The 22,253-nt window shown below is 37.3% G+C and overlaps 1 protein-coding gene across 1 annotated transcript in view; it reads right to left on the minus strand.

The window, feature by feature from the left end:
- LOC140940955 (fibrocystin-L-like) overlaps nucleotides 1-22,133 on the minus strand; it is a 63,870-nt gene extending 41,737 nt beyond the window's left edge. The window contains exons 1-11 of the mRNA XM_073389917.1: nucleotides 22,004-22,133; nucleotides 20,192-20,215; nucleotides 12,459-12,482; nucleotides 6,616-6,690; nucleotides 6,146-6,281; nucleotides 4,935-5,040; nucleotides 3,789-3,846; nucleotides 2,941-3,031; nucleotides 2,709-2,759; nucleotides 1,968-2,053; nucleotides 1,362-1,472 (exon numbers count right to left, since the gene is read on the minus strand). Coding sequence (XP_073246018.1) covers nucleotides 1,362-1,472; nucleotides 1,968-2,053; nucleotides 2,709-2,759; nucleotides 2,941-3,031; nucleotides 3,789-3,846; nucleotides 4,935-5,040; nucleotides 6,146-6,281; nucleotides 6,616-6,690; nucleotides 12,459-12,482; nucleotides 20,192-20,215; nucleotides 22,004-22,133 — 892 coding nt within the window. The remainder of the gene's footprint in view (nucleotides 1-1,361; nucleotides 1,473-1,967; nucleotides 2,054-2,708; nucleotides 2,760-2,940; nucleotides 3,032-3,788; nucleotides 3,847-4,934; nucleotides 5,041-6,145; nucleotides 6,282-6,615; nucleotides 6,691-12,458; nucleotides 12,483-20,191; nucleotides 20,216-22,003) is intronic.
- Between the last annotated feature and the right edge of the window lie 120 nt (nucleotides 22,134-22,253).

The raw sequence follows: 22,253 nt of genomic DNA on the forward strand, positions 1-22,253 counted from the left end.
GTGTACTCGCTGGAGAGTCTATTCGATACAATCACTACTCCGCTTTTCACAAACATGCGCATTCTGAAGTTCAAAAGCCAACTGACGATTGCGGTTTTTCGCTGCCGTCAATTATCTTGACGTACCTCTAAGAAAACAAAACTTTACTTTAACGGGTTCAAAAGGTCATGGTTTGCGATTTGTGATTGGTGGATTTCGATCCATTTTGTGTGTTTCTGTGTTTCAAGGTTCGTTGCTTGTGATCGTAATTATGATTGACGGCAGCAAAAAACGCAATTGTGGAGGCGGCTTTTGAACTTTAGAGTTCGCATCTTTGTGAAAAGCGCAGTAAAGCGAAACGGCGACTCAGGCCATAGCGAGATGACTTGTAGGCGAAACGATCGGATGCCTGTTTACTGTGTAATTACTTCGCGTGAACATCTTCGATGCAGCACAATAATATAAATTTCCACCAAGGCAGGGAAAACGTAGGACTTAAATCTTAAAACAGAACGTAAAATTAAAGTCGCCGAGTTGAAAAAAAAAAAAAAGGCTTTTTGGGAGTTATGAATAACGACTGTCAAGTACCCTTTCATTGCAACTGTAAGATCACTGAATAGTCCTTTCCACGTTTTTTTTAAACCTTTGACTGATCTTGACTTGGAAAGTTAGGGAAAATCCATCGACTCCCCTGAAAAAAAAACCTTTTTAAATATGTTATATTGCCAAGTTTTGAAGTGATTTGTTGAAAACTAGCGAAGATATAGTTCGTCAAAGTCACGAAATTTTACAGACGGGGCGGTTGTATGACAATGCTTTATTTATTTGGAGTCTTACACAGTCCTATGTACATCGACTTCATCCAAATAATTTAGAATCATACCACAAATTGCACGCTAGTGGAACTATAATCAATGTTAACCTAAAGAACTAATGATCTTCTTTTCTCATAGCAGTCGAATACGTATTTTGCAATTAACTTCTGCACTGGTTTGTTCTTGCTCGGAGGGTTTATTAACAACAGAAAAACATCATCTGGTGCCATAATAATTTGCCCCCCCTTCCACCATACAAACGTCTGTAAATTTAAGCAACTTTGCGGAGCTCTTCTTTCGCTCGCTTAAGAGGTTTCATTTGGAAACTTAGCGAGGGACTAGTAGGCTCCGCAGTGGGGGGAAAAGGTAAAAAATGGGGTCAAATAGGAAAATATCGGCGAGCCAAGCGAGCCAAGCGGTGGTCGAATTTTTTTTCGCCCACCCAAACTTGGCAGGTTGACCAATTTTAAGGGGCTCTTTCCAGTCGTGTCGACGGATTTTCAATCACTTGTCCATGTCTAAAGTTGAAAAAACCGTGGAAAGGTCTGTTAAGCAAGGTATAGGCACCTGAGTGGGTTTGGTAAATATAGAGCTGCTGATCCCTATCAACCCGCCACAAGTTCTTGTCAACTTGAGATCTTCCAAGTCCAGAGACTAAATAGGAAGCTGTATGGGAAGCTATTAATGAGAAGGAAAGAAAAATAGAAAGAAATGAAATGAAACCGTGCCACTGATGAACAAACTAAAGAGCGTAACCGACGCTAAATCACTGGCTCGATACGTTAAATGTTGCTTATCTGGGGACCAATTTAATAACATTTTTAAAAATGGAATTTAGAAGTGTGCCCATCTACATTCGTAAATTAGGCACTGGTAATAGTTTTATTAAATGATTGACCCCGGAGGAAGAAATAGCCGAATTACTAACTGAAAAATATAACAAGATTACACAAAAATGCCACAAGAAGGATGTCAATTACTTTTTAAAGTCTAAACTATATCTGTAAGTATTAACAATATCATTCTGTTCTTATCCTCAAATTGTCGTGGAGTTGCAAATCAGTGCTTAGGAGAAATTCTAAGCAAAGGTAATGATGTTATATCTAACATGTGCTGTACAGTATCGTGTAGATCTTGACCAATTGTAGTTAGAAAGAAAGAGGATTTCCTTACCAGCCGTACGTGATTTCGGGAGACATTTGAATGATCCCTGGCAAATTGGTACCCAGCTGCAGTCATCAGGCAAATTAGCTTCAAACCTGTAATACAAAAGAGAGTGACTAAAGAACCGACAGTTTGACTACCGGGACAATAGATGGATCGAAACACACCAATGACATTACGAATCTTCATAGCAAATGACATCACGGCCAGACAGACGACCTTTGACATCGCGACTTAAGTGACCAACCAGGTTAATAATCAGAGTCTAATACCAACAACTGAAGGGATACAACTCACTTTGACTGCGAAGTTGACTACCGCAAAGGTTGTCGAAACGTCAGTCACTGTCAACAACAGTCCTATTTAGGACTACGTTCACCCAGACGATCATGCTCAAGCTACTTATGAAAGCTGTAATTTGCTCACACTAGGGTCATTTTTTACGCATCACTGTTCCTTCACGGAAACCGATGCATGTAAACCGGCGCTAAATGTCGCATGTATATAAAATGATTTACGCCATCTTTATCAAGTCCTAAGAAAGCACTCAATAAAAGACATCTCCTGACCTGTATCCTCTGACAATGTCCTTTCACATAAGCTCGATAAGGTTCATTTGCTATGTATGCCACTGAGTTGTCCCTTTTTCAAAAATTTTACTATCTGACTTTTTTCTTTGGAAGTTTGAGGCTAATGCGGACAGCTGGGAGGGGAGCGGCCTATAGAGTAAACCATTACGACAATACTCACAGCTCGTTGGTTTCTTCATTAAAGGGATTACACTCGAGGCCAACATAAACCCTGCAAGAGATTACAGATGAAACGATTCATTCAACTTTAACTATAAATGCTTGGGCCTCAATAGAACAAATCAAATCACCAGTTAAAATAATCATTGACGTTTTCAAGATAGGTTTCGTTAATGTCAAAAAAAGAAACAAGAAAAATAAAGATCTCTCTTAAAAGTTAAGATCTCTCTTACCTTGTGATCTCGTTACTAGCTGGAGAAAAACCAGGTGAGAGCCTACTGAATTGAGTTGTATGAATTTTCCCAAAGATTTCAACTGGTGTTCCTGTCGAGAGAGGCAATGTTAAAAAAAAAATTCTCGGATTTTGAGCACAATATATGCTCTACATTAGGAGATTACTTCGTCGTAATAAGCACAAGATGTCTAGGGTTCCAGCAGGCGTTAACAGTTTTACTCTTGTCTACCTAATGACTACATGCAGTTCAGCCGCCGCATGCTTTTCAAGTTATAACGAAATTTGAATACCGATCTGAACGTTAAGAGAACGAATTCCTGGTTACCTTTTGAATGTTGTGATTCTTTACTGAAGACATGAAGACATGTCCATTCGGTGAGGAAATCACGTGATATATTTTGTTACTAATTCTTACTTATATACTAGTTAAAATCAACAATGAAAATGCTTTTGAAAAAGAAACAGAAGACTGGAGCTAGCGATAATCGGCGTAAGAACATCTGTGCCTGGTATTATGGGTGCAAATATCTAGCACGTAGGTATCAATGTTGACGACGTTTTATTGCATCTCCTAAACTGGGGACGAGGTCGTACCTCCTATGTAGTCATCCAAGCCACGAAAAGTTTTATACTTAGGCAGGGCAAATGTTGGGCAGTACTTTTATTTCAGAGTTATTTAAGACCCTGCCGGATGACTGGTCCGGCCCCCTCGAATCTTACTAGAACTCTTCCGTTTAAACTAATCCTGTCGCGGTTATCTCTGAATGTGTTTCCAATTTTTCATTACAAATAGCACGGGAGATGTGGTTGTACGGTGTAGTTAGCGGATATGCCTGTGATTACTACCTGGTACACCTGCTCGTGGATAAAAATCCTCCATTGTTGGAGTGCTCCATCTGTAAAACTAAAAAATGAAGATGGAAAATAGGAAACACACGTCTATTAACAGAGTGTAGTCTACTCAAAACAAAAATTTCTTAGTAAGTATTTTACAAACAATCATTTGATCATTTGATCTAACATTCAGTTTTAGATAAACTACTGTATCAAAGGTATGTCTAAGGCTGCAATGCTGATAGGTCCTGACAACTAAACAAAATAACTGTCTATGGCTTTCACCGTGATGCGCTACTTGATGTGTGTTCATGCTCAAAGTTTGGTGGTAGGTGCTTCTCGCTGAATTTTGATATCATTATGTGACCTCCTTATTAAACACTCACACTTGGCTTTAAGATAGAAGAAGAACTTATCACAGTGACCGTATAATGATTTTCTTAATGGATCAATTAGGCCAGGTGCCTGTTTTTTAAACTTCACAATTTCACCCCAAACTTTTCAGGCGCGAAAGTCAAATTTTTAAATCAAAACCTAAAGAATAAAAGCGGTTCTAGCTAACGAAACAGTCATTAAAAAAACCTGATGATTATGTTATATTATCTGTAACACTGCTTTAACCTCCATCCTAAACAACAGCTATCCAGGCCAGCTAATTGTCAGGGCTTTCGAGAAAGAAGACCCAGGGGCGTTTTTTATGACAAGAGACGTTAAATAAAGGGGTAACTGCTTTTCATCATAAGAGCTGTTTCCTCCTATGAGGGAGAGAAAAGCAGTAAGAAGATAACTAGAAATACGAGAATCGCAGAGCCTCTCGAAGCAGAGGCTAACAGCAGTTAGTAAAATCCAACTAGTAGTCTATTATCAATGCTGCATTCTGATTGGTTAAGCTACTACTACGCTATATGTTATAGCCCACTAGTAGCGAAAAGCGTGGGATTTTTGGCGGCAAAAAAGGATTAAAGTCTAGCTTTAACTAACTAAAATGTTTTTATTCTCGATATTTTTGACCAACTAGTTGGACTTTACTAAAACAATTATTCCTCTCGCCCTCATGGGCTATTGACTTAGAGCCCATCCCGGGGCTAGAGGAATAATTGTTAGTAAGACGATAAATCTACTTTTAATATTTACTCTTTTTTTCAAATACCATCTTACCATAAAGATACAATTTTTTGGTCTGCCTGGGCATTTATTTGTAACTTCTTTTCCGTTTACAGACATCACCAGGTTATACTCGCCTTCATCGGCATCTGGAGGAGGCCTGTAAGTAATTTGGTAGATGATACCGTAAATTGCCGCTTATAAGCCCGTAGACTTGCTAAAAATTGACCTCTCATAAGTTCTCTTAAATTCTTATCGAGCGAATTTAATATGAGCGAGAAAAAGCGAGCGAAGCGAGCTTCAAAGAGGTTGCACAGCGACTGAGCGAGGACAAAATCGCCAGGGCCCAGTTGCTCGAAGCATGGTTAGCGTTAACCAGCGTTTAATACCTTGACAACGTCTTGGTTTTGATACTGCTTAACCAATGGTTAAAGCTAACCATGCTTTGAGCAACTCAGCCCAGGTCTTTAAAAAGGCAGAACCAACCAGGGGAAAAAATGAAGGACATTTAGAAAGTCTAATAAGCCCATCGTAAGAGGTGTTAGGAGGACTTATAGAGTGGTTTATATTCAAGGGAGCTTATATTTATAAACGGAATAGAAAAAGCGCCTCGGAACAAGCTAATTAGCAGTGTTGATCAAAACACGTTTTGCTTTTAATGTTTTTTAATTAAGCGTCAAAATTTCATAATAAATCGAATTCTTTGGAGGAGGCTTAAATGGGAGGTATTTTTTTTTGCTTACATATAAATTGGCCAACATTTAAGGGGGGAGGAGGTGGGGAGCTTATAAGGGTTAGTCTACGGTCACACAAATACAGGAATGTCCTCAACCTTTGCATCTGAAAAGCAGCTCCAAAATAAGAATGAGTCTCTTTTTGAGAATCCAAGATGACGGATAATTGATGTCACATTCTTTGGATTTCGTTGCAACGAAAGAAACCACAAATCCAGACCATGAATTCTTGACCGTGCCAGCCATCTTGGAGCTAACTTGTGAGATCGTGGTGGGCCAAATATTTTTACAAGAAATCGCTTACCATGCAGGTGTTCCTTATTTTCGATCCGCGCCCCAAAAAACGTACAGATCTTCTTAATATCCGAATTTAGATTTGATCTCAAGAATTCATTCGGAATGTGAATTATGTAGACTCAAAATCGACTTTTTGGATTTTAGCAGAAAAAGGCAAAATCTGTTGTTAAATCAAAGAATCCGTTTTGAATTTTCCCAAGGAAACTACCTCGAAGCAGTTTTCAATTTACTTACCTTATTTCGCATCCTACTTTCACCTTTGATACGTCAGTTTGTATGATATCACAATCTACACAATGTTTGCTCGAACAAAATGTTATTTTGTTTCCTAACGTAGGGTTTTGAAAGCTAAACTGATCATTTGCAAAATCTAAGGGGAAAAAGAAAACAAACTTCAATAAACATTTATTGTCAGTAACCTTGCTTTTTTAAGCCGCGAATTTGTACTTTTTTAGGAAGCTATAACTAAGCTTAAAACTCACTCAGCTAAGCTATAAACTCACGTATACCCTGCAAACTCTTAGGAACCGTCTGTCCGTGTAAGAAAACTAACTGACCCATCAGAAAAGATGTGGTTCAACTCGTAATTTTCCATTGTTGAACTTGTGTCTTCTTGCAAATCATCGTAACTACACTTCCCTTACTGCTTGCTAAGTCGCACTGTAAGAGATCAAGGAACGAGGAATAAAATATTTTTCACTTACCTCTTCCAAAAACATACACCTTTGTGCCCCCAGAGAGGCTCCCACGGGTCGGAGAAATGTACCAGACCACGGGTTCTGTTGATAAAATTGAAACACTTCTATTATAGGACTTTAAGCACAAATTAAGATTATGTACTTTTAGCTGGATTTTTGAAAAACGCTGTTGTGCTAACCTTGCTGCTCATCCATTCAGATGATTTTCTTGAAATATAAAGGTGACAATACGTGCTGATAACTCGTTGGCCTGTGGACAGGCTAAGTTATCCAAAGTGGCTACAGACGTTATTGTTCAAATGGAAACCCCATGTCAAGAATGAGTTAATTACTTGAAAAAAAATAAGTAGATACCATATGGGTTTCGATTCATCTCTTAGTGTCCGTATTGATTGAATTTTTACAATCTTTATCAATTTTATGAATAACGAGAAGTTAAATTAAGTTATTAGCTTGTTATTAGCCTGTCTACGAATTAGTCGACGGTAATTCAAATTACTCGATATGTTTACAATGCAATGATGCTTCATTGACTATTTTCACATTTTCATCATTCGAATTCAAGTTAATTACTTGAAAAAAAAAATAAGTAGATACCATATGGGTTTCGATTCATCTCTTAGTGTCCGTATTGATTGAATTTTTACAATCTTTATCAATTTTATGAATAACGAGAAGTTAAATTAAGTTATTAGCTTGTTATTAGCCTGTCTACGAATTAGTCGACGGTAATTCAAATTACTCGATATGTTTACAATGCAATGATGCTTCATTGACTATTTTCACATTTTCATCATTCGAATTCAAGTTAATTACTTGAAAAAAAAAATAAGTAGATACCATATGGGTTTCGATTCATCTCTTAGTGTCCGTATTGATTGAATTTTTACAATCTTTATCAATTTTATGAATAACGAGAAGTTAAATTAAGTTATTAGCTTGTTATTAGCCTGTCTACGAATTAGTCGACGGTAATTCAAATTACTCGATATGTTTACAATGCAATGATGCTTCATTGACTATTTTCACATTTTCATCATTCGAATTCAAGTTAATTACTTGAAAAAAAAAATAAGTAGATACCATATGGGTTTCGATTCATCTCTTAGTGTCCGTATTGATTGAATTTTTACAATCTTTATCAATTTTATGAATAACGAGAAGTTAAATTAAGTTATTAGCTTGTTATTAGCCTGTCTACGAATTAGTCGACGGTAATTCAAATTACTCGATATGTTTACAATGCAATGATGCTTCATTGACTATTTTCACATTTTCATCATTCGAATTCGCCTGCTTCGTCACAACTATCTCGTGAAATTTGGTAGTGCACCGTAGCAAAAGGGGATTTGTACTTGACTGACAGTCTAAATTTTAAATGATTTCTATGCATGTGAAAAAGAACTTGTTGGGAAATTGACCTCAGCATTCAAATAATTTTATGCAAGCTCGTTTCCGAACGAGAACAAATTAAGCATTTTCACCTACAAATAGACAAGGTTTGTTATTAAACTGTACAAAATGGACTTTTTCATCTTTGATTTATACCATTGGATTTTGTCACTTTTTGCTGTTAACGTTGACCTTATGGAATTCTAAGATATTTAACAAATCAATATGAAATAAGTTATATGTTTTCAATTTTGTGTCAGGAATACGGCGACAATCAAGATTATTACATAACGACGCTCTGACAAACAGCGAAATCAATCTCAAACAAACAATAACCTTTTTAGACAAAAATGATTCACTTTTACAAAGAGGAGGGAAAAGGTAATGATTCCAGTGGATAAACCGTTTTGTTTGCTTATCATATAATCTTTAATTTGAAAAATCAGTATTTAAATGTTGATGTTAAGCATTCTTCTAATTCGTTGGACGAATCTGGCAAAGGTCTAAATCCATGGCAAAGCATTCTTCTGTCTAGAAATTGACTAATGATATTTAAATGGTCAATAATCGAATCAAAATCATTCATTATAAGCGCATTTGGAAAGTAAAAGAAAGGAGTCAGATAAAAGCTAAAATGTACAATGAAAATCGGGTTGTGTTATTGTTACAAAAGCCATAAGGGAGGTTCTGCAAGGATCAAGCATTTATTTGGTTGCTTGTTTCCCATGGCAACCACAAACAGTTTCGCAAAATAAGATAATGGCACTGAAGTGCTATGATTTCCTTGAATGCTCATTTAAGGCAGTGTTTCTTGAAGGCTTTGTTAGTTAGTAACGGCGCTGTGACTCCTCGACAGACTGGGTTATTACGATTACAAATAAAACGATAGTTGCCATAGAACAACAATCATCAACACTGGTAACTAACTTATCACAGTTTGACAGGTTCAATTAGTATTTCGTCTGATCGGATTTTTACCCTTTTACAGTCTTAAAAGCTTTCTATAAGCAATATTAACATTTCATAAAGCTTGCGAGTTGACTTGCATTCAGAAAATAAACTGTGTGTTTTTGAAAACCTCAGCTGCGTCGATGTGTCAAGGCCAAATAAAAAATCCGGAGCAGGGCCAGCACTGAACAAGACAATGCAAGGTTGTAAGGACCTTTGATTTGGAATGTGTAAACATCTATCTATAGACAGGATCCAACTGAGAACTGAGTGCATTTTGAGCGGAAAAGAACTCTCAACTTTTTACTTCACTATTCGCATATTAGGCTGTGCATTTGATTTCGTATTGTTTAGCTAACTTTACAAAACTTGAATCAAAGGAACGACCAAAACGTTAAGCAGCTTCAATAGGACATTAGCTGACCTGACATTTCCAAAAACTTTGTCACGAAGTACAAGTAATAGTCTTAAAAGTTTAATAACAACTTCATTAAAAATTCTCAAAGCTGGCATGAAATAGGAAAGAAAGCAACACCAATGACAACGATCGCAACCCTGGTCTTCAAGCCAGTGAAAAACTATGAAAAAGCTGTTAAATGTCTTTAGAGACAGTTATCTCAGACATATTATTTAAGACACACTCTTTCCTAAAACAAACAGCTAGAGAGGGATACTTTAGAGCTGACATTTCAGTCTAGCGTTAGCCCCGCTAACTCTAGAGCGTCGAGAGCGAAAGAGAGAGAGAACTCGGCGGTAAATATATCCAACGGCGTCGATCTGTTAACGTCAAGTGTTAACCATGGTCTGCGGCAAAGGATGAAAAGACAAAGGAAACTGTAAGGACATATGACAGTCACTGTAGTTTGTGTAAACATTTTGGCGTCTGGTGAGAACTGAACGCATTCCCGAGGAAAAAGAAAAAACCTCAGTCTCCTTTTTAACATATGGGCACTTTAATCTGAAACAAAATTTGGATTTGATCAAGTATTATACATTTTTTCGACTAACTCGATTATCGCTCGATTTTTTTTAAGTTTGTTAAACTTCATTTCCCTTGCCCCATCTAACACGCCTTATAAAAGTCGCCTCATTAAAGTACAATTTATTAATACTGTCAGAAAGACTACAAACTCAGTATAAAAAAAGCTATCAACATTAATTCTGGAAAAAACCTGGAATAAAGATCACCCAAGCAAACTGATGGTAGTCGTTTGAGTGACGTCAGTCCCCGGCAAGAAAGTCTGAAAACAACTCTTTCTAGTTTCCTGTCTCTTTCGTAAAGAACTAAGAGCTCTTTACGGACTGCACGTTCCTATAGCAAGCCGCTAGTGTGTGTCACAAAGAACTCAAACAAAAACTCACAAAATTCACTTCTAAACGTACCTTTTGATAAGTAAAAATTTTTCTGTCCTCTAAATAACCGCTTTTGGAAACAATCACCTCTTAGAAAATTTTCTGTGTCGGCCATAATGTGTTCTAACGTAACGGAAGATAGATAAATAGAACCGTTGACAAATCGACTAGTTATTACACACCAAGTGGTGACACCATATATCAATACAGAAAATAAACGCATTAATAAAAGTTAAAACGATCATAATCTAAATAAAAAAGTTCAATCTGTTCCACAAGCGTTAAGTGAAATAAAGCAAATGAACCTTTTCGACTTAGCTCATTTTTTTCATGTGTTATATTGCATGATAAGTGATTTTAGGGTTGTTTTAAAGAACAAAGCGTGGTCTAAAGCTTGATCCAGAGGATTATGCTGTTATCCGCACACATAACACTTCTGTGATAATTTTTTTTTCTGTTTTCACCGTTGTTTTTTTTTTTCATTGAAAAGCAGTAGACACCAACTATAAGAAATGACATTCACACTCTGACTTATAGAATTAGCTGCCAGCCGAGGAAGGTGCATCACCTCATGTGAACAGCAGACTAACACTATTGAACGGTATGCAAACCTGAAAAATGTCAGGAAATGGTAGTGATCACTAATTAAAAAAAATCCATTGTCTTTATCTTGCAATCCTTACTTTTATTTGCGTATCACCAAATTTCGAAACCAGTTGAGAGTAAATTTAGTTACGCAACATTCCAGAAAATAAGTCCTGCTCTGTCTTCGAGACTCAAAGTTTGGCAAGATGATAACTTGGTAGGTAATTATTTCCAAAATTTTTCGCCCACTATGGGCTTCTATTCCACTAATTAGAACTACAAATCACTGTCAGTCATCGGGCAAATCATCGTCCGACTAAATTTTCAAATGAAGTTGTAACTGCGTTCGGATATATTATATATGATGCGGACTGGACAGATTTGTAAAAACCCATCAGAGACTATCACTTTGAATTAATGTATACGTACAGATTTACATTAAGTACTAATAGAAATTAAAACTCAACACAACTTATTGTCTTTCCAACTAAAACGGTGAAAAAGTCGAACAAATGTGCTTTTCAAAAAGAAAAATCATTTGTAACCTGGCACTGGGTTTTAATTTCTCGAGTAGTGTCTTTTTGTTTGTGATTAATTTGATTTGTTTTTTTTGAAAAAGGAACACCCTCCGAAAGGCCAATATTCTAAAGGTCGGTGTACTAATATGTTTTCTGTTTTAGGTATTTCTTTTTATTGACTCTTTAGCAACAATATAGGCTTGCTTAGTTCTTCGATTTCGTTAATTCGTTACGACTAACATCTTGATCAGTCGTTTAAAGTATTAGTAGCCAAAAAATTGGACATTCTGGGTCCAATATGAATGTTTATATCAATGAAGCCAACAATTAAATTCTTCTTTACATGTCGGGTAAATTAAACGCCATGGATAATTGCTTTTGAGTATCATAATCTTTTTTAAAGTCCGTGCACTGAAAACACAACCCAGCTGCTTAATTTCAACTTTCAAGCAAAGAAAATTTAACCCTCCCTTCTAACCTTCCCTCCTGTCATACGGAACCTTGGTCGACCGTGTCGGTTTTGAGAAGTCAAGAGAACTAATGATTAATTGTTTTCAGTCGAAAGCTGTAATTCGGCAGATAAACTCACGAAAACCGAACTTTAAAGTGTGAGAACTGCATTTTTCTGCTAACTGAACTTAACTGCAGAGTGAGGTTTTTGATCAAAAGCCGTAATCCGGCAATAATATCTCAAAAAGGGGGAAAGCAGCTTAATGCTGCTCTCCGCTTTGCAGCTGTTAAGGACAGAATATGAAGACAAATATATCTAAGCCACTCCGAATTCCCTCAGGATTTATAACCTTCTACTTGTAACAAACGATACGAAACGCACGACCTGTGCGTGCCTTACATCATGCCTTACACTTCAGCAATTAAAGAATTTTAACTCTCAATTAATTTTCGGCAGATTGCATTCTTCTTATAAACACAGGTGTGCTCCCTCTGGTTCGGTAGTGTTGTTTTCATATTTCAACGCGATAACGGAGTAGTTCGAGGGCTTGAAATAAGCTAAGACACGAGGCTGACTGAAAAACAAATAAGGATAACACTTACCGGTTCCAAATGAACCCACAACAGCTAAACAGAAGGGAAGAGAAAAGAAACGCGTTTACCGCAACGATCAAACACGACTCATTACGAAATATGGACCCGGAGTTTTAGCAGTGGGTAAAAAAAAATACTTCACTTTTACCTGAGGCAAAACTCCATAAGAATAGAAACTTGTTCGCCAGCATGGCTGACGGCCTTATTAGGTCTTATCTGTTCAGTGCCACTATGATACTTAAGTTCTACAAGTGAAATCTGTGACCTAATTTTGCAATCGTTGAGCGCTTGAGTTCATACATAATTGAAGTATGCTAAACTCTGCATGTTTATTTGTCCGGCATATTTTCTAACCACAGGAAAAAAAACGTCATAAAACATAACAGAGGTGAAGGTTAACTATGATCTTTTGTTGAACAAGCTAATCGAAATTCAATTAAAAAGTCGTAGTTAAGTGTACTGTCGGAGGTGAAATGGAGTCAACAGACACGTGATTCTCTTCCTTTCTATTTTTGGAGAAAAACTAAATTTCTCTTCCATTGGTGAGAGAACTTGACTGTTTTAGAACAAAACGTTTGTACGCCTATGTTGGTATTTTGCCTACGGCTGAGATTACAAATAACGTATTTTTCATAACAAGTTCTTAAAAAAAAACAAAGCAAAACAAAACAAAATAAGGAGAAATAATTTTTTGGAAATAACTCTAACTGCTTTGCTGAAAAGTCTATTTATACCGTTTTTTAACGGAATATAAATCGTTCCCTGGGGATGCCAAAACGTGACTGCTGGGTTTGACGTCATCACAGTCAGTAGAAGAAAGATTATCAAGAGAATCTAAAGTACAAAAGTTATATAAGAAACAATTAAATCGATAAGCATGCTTGCCCAAGTGAAAGACCAGGCTATACATGAAAGGATAAGAAAGATTTTTAAAGTTTCCGTAGCAGAATCTAATACACGGGTCGGGGGAGCAATTTTAATTTTGAGACTTCAAAAAGTTTAATTGTACTTATAAACCATTCGTCACTGTTTAATTTTTCGCGATTTTTAAACTAACAAATTTTGCCGAAAATGTAGTCATCATAATAAATCTGAGTAGATTGCCAGAATAGGGACATAGTGGTAGATCATCCATTTTAGCTTTTCGGGGAAGGTCTAGTGTCTAAGTCTTTGGGTGGACAAAAATAATTTATTAATAACTACTCGGCATTATCTTAGCGATTTTCGTTGTTAACTTTATTCTTTTCCTGTCATCCAATCTTCTAAGACAAACTCTTGTCTGATGCTTACTTATGGATATTGTTCTACAACTTTTACTACGATTCTCACGAAACCGGAAAACCAGCCGAGGATGAACATTGTTAATAATGAGAAGTTGAAAGATTTACTCATCAGTCCGGAATATCCCTAAACGTAAGGACAGTTGTGACGTCATGGAGGTATAATTGTTCTCGCGGAAAATGGCGGATAGATTATCTAAACGACCACAGTCACCGTTTCGGGGCTCTCAGGCATACTTTAAAGACTTTTCATGAGGCATACACAATTTTTTTAAGTGGACAGCGTAACGAAAGCCATTTTGGAAGTGTTTGGTGAAATATTCAGCACACTTTGTGTCTTATTTCTTCTTGACAACACGATGTAGGCGAGATTATCTATTATTTTTTCGATTCACAGCTTTTTTACGAAGTTCTAGATATTTTTCCTCGATTGTCATATCGATTATTAACTTTCATCATGTTGAATGTGGGGATTTAGACAACCTGGAATTTTGGTAGACAATTTTTGAATTCCGAGGTCCAACACACGAACGTGTTCCTCTCCCGGGTTTCACGCAGACATCGCAGAACCTTGTTATTACTTTTTTCGCATTAATACAATCCTTTGCCTTTTTTTCTTTTCAAGGCCAAAACAACTTTATTAGTCTTATGGATATTCACGTCCAACATCTCGCCTCACTTTGCCAATTTGCGGGGATAAAGTTAAAGATCATATGCGCAAGGTAGATACTAGTCTGCTACACAGCCGTTTTTAGTGTCGTAAAACGGCTGTGTAGCAGACTAGGTAGATACTAACCCGGCTTTGTTTCTGAATTTCACCAAATCTTGAAAGATTATTATTGTTGGATTCTCCAAATGTTCATCCACAGTTAAAAAAAGTCAAAGAAAGAAGACAAATTTCAACTGTAAATGATGTATTTCGCTACTCATTGAACATGCACTGATTATCTGGGATAAAATTAAAACATTGCAGGTACGACAGCAAGCAAAGAAAGCACCAGATGCTTGAAGTCAACACGAAACAACGCAAAAAAACAAACAAGAAAAATCAATAAATTTGAACTACTTTTAATCCTTGTTATGATGACTGGTTCTTTGATTCTTGTCCTGTAGAAGTTAATAGGAAGTACTATTCCTGTTTTGTAAGATCTCAACAAATTTTCACACACTCTCTACGGCTATAAGTTTTACACAGACCAGATTGTTACTATCAAAAATCTTGCAAGCCAAATCAGTGCTGGAGCCACGACCTCTGCGACCGGTCCGGAATTAGTTCGAACACCCCAGTGATTCCTTGCAATGAATAATACTCTTATTGTTTTCTTTGAAATAATGTGATACCTAGACGAGTACTGTAAGTTATCTTAAAATTTGTCCGACTCCGTACGCTGTTGTGAAAATTTTTGACCACTGGGTCGATATTTTGATAAACAAAGGCTCGCCTTCTCATTGGTTGAACAGTGTCCCGTGACCAGTTGGCCCTACCCTTAAATTTAGGGATATTCCGGACTACTCATAGACCAGTGCACTGCACTGTGTTAACTCACATCTTTGTTTACAACAAATAAGCGTCTATACTGAAACTGTCCAAGGACCGAGTCCACGCGGACTTACAGAGAAGAAAAAAAGGCTGAATTGTTTGGAGGGATATGTGAGCCGTTTTATTGATTTATGTTCAGCTAAACTGTGTTGAATTTAAGAATTGTATTCATTTATTTTTTACGTGAAAATGATCTTTTCGATAGTTCTTTCTCGATGTTCAACATAAATAAATTTTTCATACGGCCCCCTTAGTTTATAATGTCTGAACTATGCTATGTGAAAAACCCATCAAGGAGCCTTTCACGCTGTAAATCTTGAGGCTGCTGCAGAAAGATTTTGAGGCCGGGCAAAAATAAAACCTTGAGAATTTCCTGGTGCAGTCAGAAGACGGTTCCTAACCAGTCTTATCGGGCGGAGAAAGCATCAGTCCAAAATGGAAAATGGAATTCAACAATTGTTTATTAATTATTCGCTCAAAATATTTCCAAATCATGCTTATTTCTATGTAAGATGCCAGTCATTAAAACATGTGTCTTTTCCTATGCAGATTTACGATATGTATGACACAAAACAGAGCATAAAGCCTCATTCTATTTCAATGGGCCAAACGGGATCAAAACCGGTATTCCCCTTTGGCATCTCACTCAATTCGATTTATATTACCCACCTTTTCGCCCTTTTCGCAGTATAGGTAATAGCATGATTTCCAGTGATATTTGGCATAAATACCACGAGTGAAAATTGTTGTACGTAATTTCGCGAGCTTTTAGGGACCAGTCATAATTTAAGTTGGAGGGGGGAGGGGATGTAGGAGAAATTGGGGGGCCGTCAATTTGTTTTTGGATGGAATATGGGGGGCCTTAAAATGCCAAAAGATGACCTTGGGGGGGTCTTCAAGTTTCTGTTAAGTAGCATCCCTACTGAGCAGCATGATGCTTGAGTATTAAAGGACCTGATTTAGATTCAGTTTTACACAAAGTCCTATATTGTGTCATACTAAAACAATTTAATCAGCATTTTTACAAAAAGATTTAATGCTCAAATAGTAGGTGCATCAACACAACATCCATTATTGTGTAACACTGAAACAATTTCATCGGCATTTTAACAAATGATTACATGCATAAAGTCATATTATGCAATCTCACTATCCGAATCATTATTTGTAGATGAGGTTGATGTGGACTCACTGTCTGTGTCACTGTCAAGTTTTTTGCTACTAGAGCATGTACTACTCAGACATATAAAAAGCAGTAAGCTTTGGCTGATTATCTTCTTTCTTCCTCGAAGCGGTCCTGTTGGCCTCTAACCTTTCGATGGCTTGTCTTATCTCAATTATAACACAATCACTGATGTATCCTTGCTCTATAAGCTGTTTGAGAGGCTGTAGGGGAAATCTCTTTCTCAGTTTAGTATGAAGCTAAGTGCTTCTCTGTTGTTAGTTAGCACATTCGGAAGTGACAGTGAGTAAGAACGGTAAAGTAAAGAAAATGTTACTTGTTATTACCATTTGGGTATTATGTAAGAAAGGGGGGCCCTTAAATCTTTTAACATGATTGAAGGGGGGTACCTAAAAAACATGGGTGCTTTTAGTAGGGGTCTGGAAATAATTTGGGATAAAAAACAATTTCTCCTCCACCTCCCCTCCAACTTAAATTATGACTGGTCCCTTAGGCGAGTGCAATTTGAGACAATTTTGAAATATCACTCGTGGTATTTATGCCAAATACTTACCCTACTACCAACAAAAGGTTTGTAATTTTCACATGTCGGTATTTCAAATTAAGCTGAAATACCACTGCTCTAAGCCAATCAAATTGCAGAAATTTCTCATTTAGTAGTATAATAAAGGTAATCCAAGATAGTCTTAAATTCAAGATTCCACACTGTGGATTACGAATTCCAGGTTGTAGATTCCGGATTCTTTTTCAGTAGAACGTGGATTCCGGACTTCAATCGTTAGCGGAATTCCGGATCCTTTGAACTGAATTCCCGTTTTCGAAGCCCTGGCCTTTCGGAATACGGAATATCTTTCATGGGGCAAGCCTTTCCACGCCGAATGTTCGAGTCATGCTGCACTAAAGCGAAAGTACGCAACCGTACTCTGCAAAATTAACGATAGTAATCTCTTATCATTTGTTAATGAAACGCGCTTCCACTGAAGACTTTTCGAAGGAAAAGACAAAGCAAAACAAAAGACTATTTTACATGTCTGTCCTAAAAATCGATTAATTACTCTTTTAAAGAGAAGTTGCATTACGTTTAGGCCACCATAATTATCTCATTCAATTTCAAAGTATATTTGGTGAATTCGAATTTGTTTAATGGGTGATAATTGCCTTAAACTACACCTCTAACCACCCCCTGCTAAGAACATTGCTTTTTTGTCTGATGACAATAAGGAGCTTAAGCAACGACGACGGGGACAGCGACGAGAACGGCAAAAAGCAATAGGTTTAGATAAGCAAAACAAATTAAAGCTTTGCACGTGCATCAAGCTTTTTTGTACATTTTATTGCGTTCACTGTCCGACTACGACGTGCAAGTTCTAATTTCAAGTTTTAAGGGCTGAGGACGTCAACATAAGACAACGATTTTCTTTTTCTTTTTGTGAACTTAGATACGGTCCTTAGGAATTCAACCCCTGAAAAAATCGCCAACATTTGACCAATTTGAAGAGATAGAATACGAGCGATTGAAATTTGATACCGGCTGCCCCTTTATAACTATAAACTAAGTCCCACACTGCGCTCAAAATGAATTAACTTCAAACTGAACCCACATGAATAAATATGAAAATCAGTTTCACTTAACGCATTGCTTGTAGTGTGAGCTTTTTTTTTTTTTTTGACTCTGAAAAACTACCGCACAGGTTGTGGAAACGTCACTCACGTTCACCCGGACGATTAAACTCAACCTACTTTTGAGTCTGAGCTTAGTTATAATATCCAGGGAACATTCAGTTATATAACGGAAGGTGTAACATTGATGAGCTCAGTGACAAACTTTGACATCCTAAAAAAAACTTATGTGCTAGGTTGTTTTGTTTGTAAGTTTGGATTTTTTTTCTGCCTCAACTTAATCCGGCTGACCTTTCATATGAGAAAATAGTGTGCCATCAACCGCACTCCACCAGCTAAATGACTTTCCAGCTTCCAAGCACGGAATGCTTTCTTTATTAGGCCCTGGTAAAATGTCGTTCACATGAGCCTACCTCAAAAGCCAATGTGACTCTATCAAAGCCTCGGCCGATTCAAATACGATGAGTCGAACTACTGGGTCAATTCACATCAGCCGCCTTCAATTATTCGAGTTCGGATAAAGTGACAAGCAAAGCCTCACCCGATTCAAATACGTCATGCAGCCGAACTTATCTGGGTCAAACGCTGCACTTGACATTAGCCGAACTAATTGAATTTGTCTTAGTAAGCCACAAATTCAAAGATCCTGCTTTTGCTTCGGTTAAGTCAAGTTCAAGGGGCGAGGAACAGGGGGCAATAAGGCAGTACCTTCACTTCTAAGTTGTTTCAACAGAGTATTGGTCCGGATTACCACTCTGTAGTCCAAACTGCAATTAACATCTAATCACTGAAGGGCGCTTGACGTGGGCCTGACTGTGCTGTTTAATTTTGATGTTCTAATCTCGATTTGTTTTACATTGTAAGAAGAGCTCGAGCCGGATAGACTGAAGCAGATCTTTGGGTCCTCCAAATATTGTCGACGGCGGAATTGTCAAGTAGACACGTTCCCCCTCATGATAAACTTAAATTTAAGTCCTTTTAAATATGTGATCCTTCGGGGCCATTTAAAGGACAGCTATGGCGCATTACGCCATTAGTTTTACTTAAAAGTAGTGAATGTTTTTGCGTGTAAATTTTATAATTGCAGGGATAATGAGAAGCCTTATCCTCTTTGATTTATCTTTATCCTTTTTCAACGATCTCTTGTCCCATTCTCTGGAAAGTACTTTTTGATTCTTTCAGAGTTTAAGCTGTTTCGGAATTTTTGAGAGAGTTGATTTGTTCTGATGATAATACTTGTCGAGTCCAGCGTATGCCTAAAGGAGTGAAACTATTTTTTTGATTGGTTTAACACACAGTGTTAAAAAGTACTCAACATCAAGAGCTTAAGGAACACTTAATCCTTCTTTAAGAAGTATCAAGCACTCTAACGTCGGTGCAATATAAGTGTTTATCACGGTAATATAACAATGACTAATTGCAAAGTGAAACAATGCCATGCAAAATGGGTTTCTTGAGCTATCAGAAAATTGCTTGACATAAACACAGACGAAGGAGTTGCCGTGATTTACTTTTAACTGGAAACTACACATAGTCACCTTCTTTAAGACATAGAACGGCCTAGCAGTCGTCTGCTGGTTTTGCGAAAGGAGTAAACATGCCTGTACCGAAGTCATTTTCAAGGGTGTAATCATGAAATTATAAAAACGCAATAAACTTCTGCAACGCTGCACTCATATTTCTCTGATGAAAAAACTCGACGTTTGAGAGGTAAAATACGAATGATGATCACTATAAGCTACAGAAAAAAACATAAGTTAAGTTTCTGACTTAAAAGAAATTCACAGCGATCATGCGAAGACATGAAAAGTCGCTGATAATTGGCCAAGTTTGCCTCAAATCTTACATAACGTTTCTCCTAAATCGATCATCGTCACAGAATTAAGCTTTCCTGCCAACTTTCACTTAGTCGTCTTAAATGTGCTTTTTAATTCTTGCGTGTCTTCATTTGTATTATACTCTTTTAGAAAATACATTACTGTTTTATCACCTGCACAGTGGATCAGCCAGCTGTCATATTTCAAAACCGGAATCAGGCAGTCATTTTAGGAGGTGATACAATATCTACAGCATTTGTTACTGGGTTGACTAACGACAAACATTAGGATTAAACACTCACCGGCTCCAAATGAACTCACCACAGCTGAAAACAGAAGGGAGAAGATTAGTGAGTAAAACTACCCCAACTGATCATTAAATACATACCGAGTTCAAACAGAGTGGAAGAGTGCAGGTTATTTGACAAGTACCTGCAGCAAAACTCCATACCAACAGAAACATGTTTGTCGGCATGACTACCTGCCTTTGGCCAGGGTAGCAAAAAATCGTTTAGTTGTAAGACCTGAAGCTGTGACTAAGTTTTGCAATTTATAAACGCTTGAGTTCATACATAATTAACGTGTGCTAAATTATGCATCTTGATATGTTCGGCATATTTTCTAGGAACTGGAAAATTACGTCACAGAGAATAACAATTTAGGTTAATTAAGGTCTTTTGTCGTACAAAGCAATCGAAATTGTTTGGGGACCCTGGTGAAGATTTCAAAAGATTTCTGTCTTATACTTATACTGCTTCGAAAGTGAAATTGTTTTCACCACCAAATATCCTTTAAAACCTAATAGTCGAAGTTTACTCGAAATTTTTTGAAGGAAATCATGGGATGGGGAAGAAAAATGGAACTGAATGCATATGGTTTCAACAGCCTGCACGTTTTGGTCTTTTGTTGGACTAAGAAATCATGATGCAAGAGGTAGTTAAATACGATTAAGGAGAAGTGAGATGCTAAAAGAAAAACAGTGAAGTCAATTTAAGTTGAGAAATAACCCATTCTTTCTTATGACACTGGAAAAAAGCCAAGCATAATTCACTTTATCCAGAAAATCGTCGACTTTTCAGTCCTGTTTTAGGATTTTTCTAAAAGCTAATTTACCGTGACATCCCTCTCACATTTCTTCAAAACTCCAGCTTTTACCTGCAAAAAGGCTTTCTTTCCTTTCTTGGTGATGTTAAAACGTGACTGGTGGTTTTGACTTCGTTTGGGCCACGAAAGTCGAGAACAAAAACAAATGAGAGATCAGTCAAAACGTGAACGCAATCATGCGAGAACAATGAAATCGGCACAGCCTCAGGGCGGCTCATCAAGGGAAAAAAAATGACCATTTTCCCTCATTTATGAGGTTTGATTCCTCGCTGCTTGTGCATCCGAAGCGTTTTATTTATAGCTAACACACAAGCTGTATATTTTTTTCTGTCGGACTGCTACCGACAATATCTGTTTAGTTCACTGATATATATATATATATCACCATGTGTATTTATTTGCAACCGTATATGATAATCAAAGTTTGCATGCCTAACGAAATTTATCCTTACTCTTTTTCCTTTTTCTTTGGTGGGTTGGTGGGAGGAGAGGGGGGGGGGGGGGGGGGGGGGGGAGGAGGAGGAGGTTGGGGCACTCAAATTATTTGCTCTTACCCAATATTACACAAAACTTGTTCAGGTAACTCTCAAACAAATGACAATTGTGTCAACAAAATAACAATTTTGTCCTTTAGTGCGATTTTCACAGGGCCAATAGCTACAATGAGGTAAACTTGAATCTTGCGTGAATGAGAATTATCAGATTGTGTTATCATGGTGCAGCCAGTCATTAAGGTGATGTTACACGAGACGATTTGCAACGACAATTTTCTGCGCAACACAGCGTTGCAATGTTGGAACAATGTGGCAACCATTTGAAACAATGTCGCAACAATGCTGTACAGTAATACTGTGTTGCGCTAACATCACCTTTCGTAATGAATTATATGCTCATCAGGATTATTGTGCTCCGACGTGCGAACCGTCATTCCTTACGTACTAGTAGTGCAGACATAATACGCCATTTTTTGCATCAGCTGGCCAGCTTATTGCAACTGATATCTGACTTACCGAACGATGAGAACGACCAGATGGCATTGTCGATGTAGGACTGATCATGAAGAGAGACGTTTAGGGCACGTCTCATGACAGCTTTAGAAACATGTTGGCGTTCTGGCTGAGTGGGCAGCTTTAAAACCATTTCGAAGAGAACCGAAAAAAAAAAAAAGCAGTAGTTTACAATGTAATATTAAGCAAATTAAGAATAGTTCATGCTTAGCGTGCGTATATGGAGTTATGGATCAGGGTCACTCAACGACTG

This window comes from Porites lutea, chromosome 6, assembly GCF_958299795.1.
Source record: "Porites lutea chromosome 6, jaPorLute2.1, whole genome shotgun sequence".
NCBI classification, from domain to species: Eukaryota; Metazoa; Cnidaria; class Anthozoa; order Scleractinia; family Poritidae; genus Porites; species Porites lutea.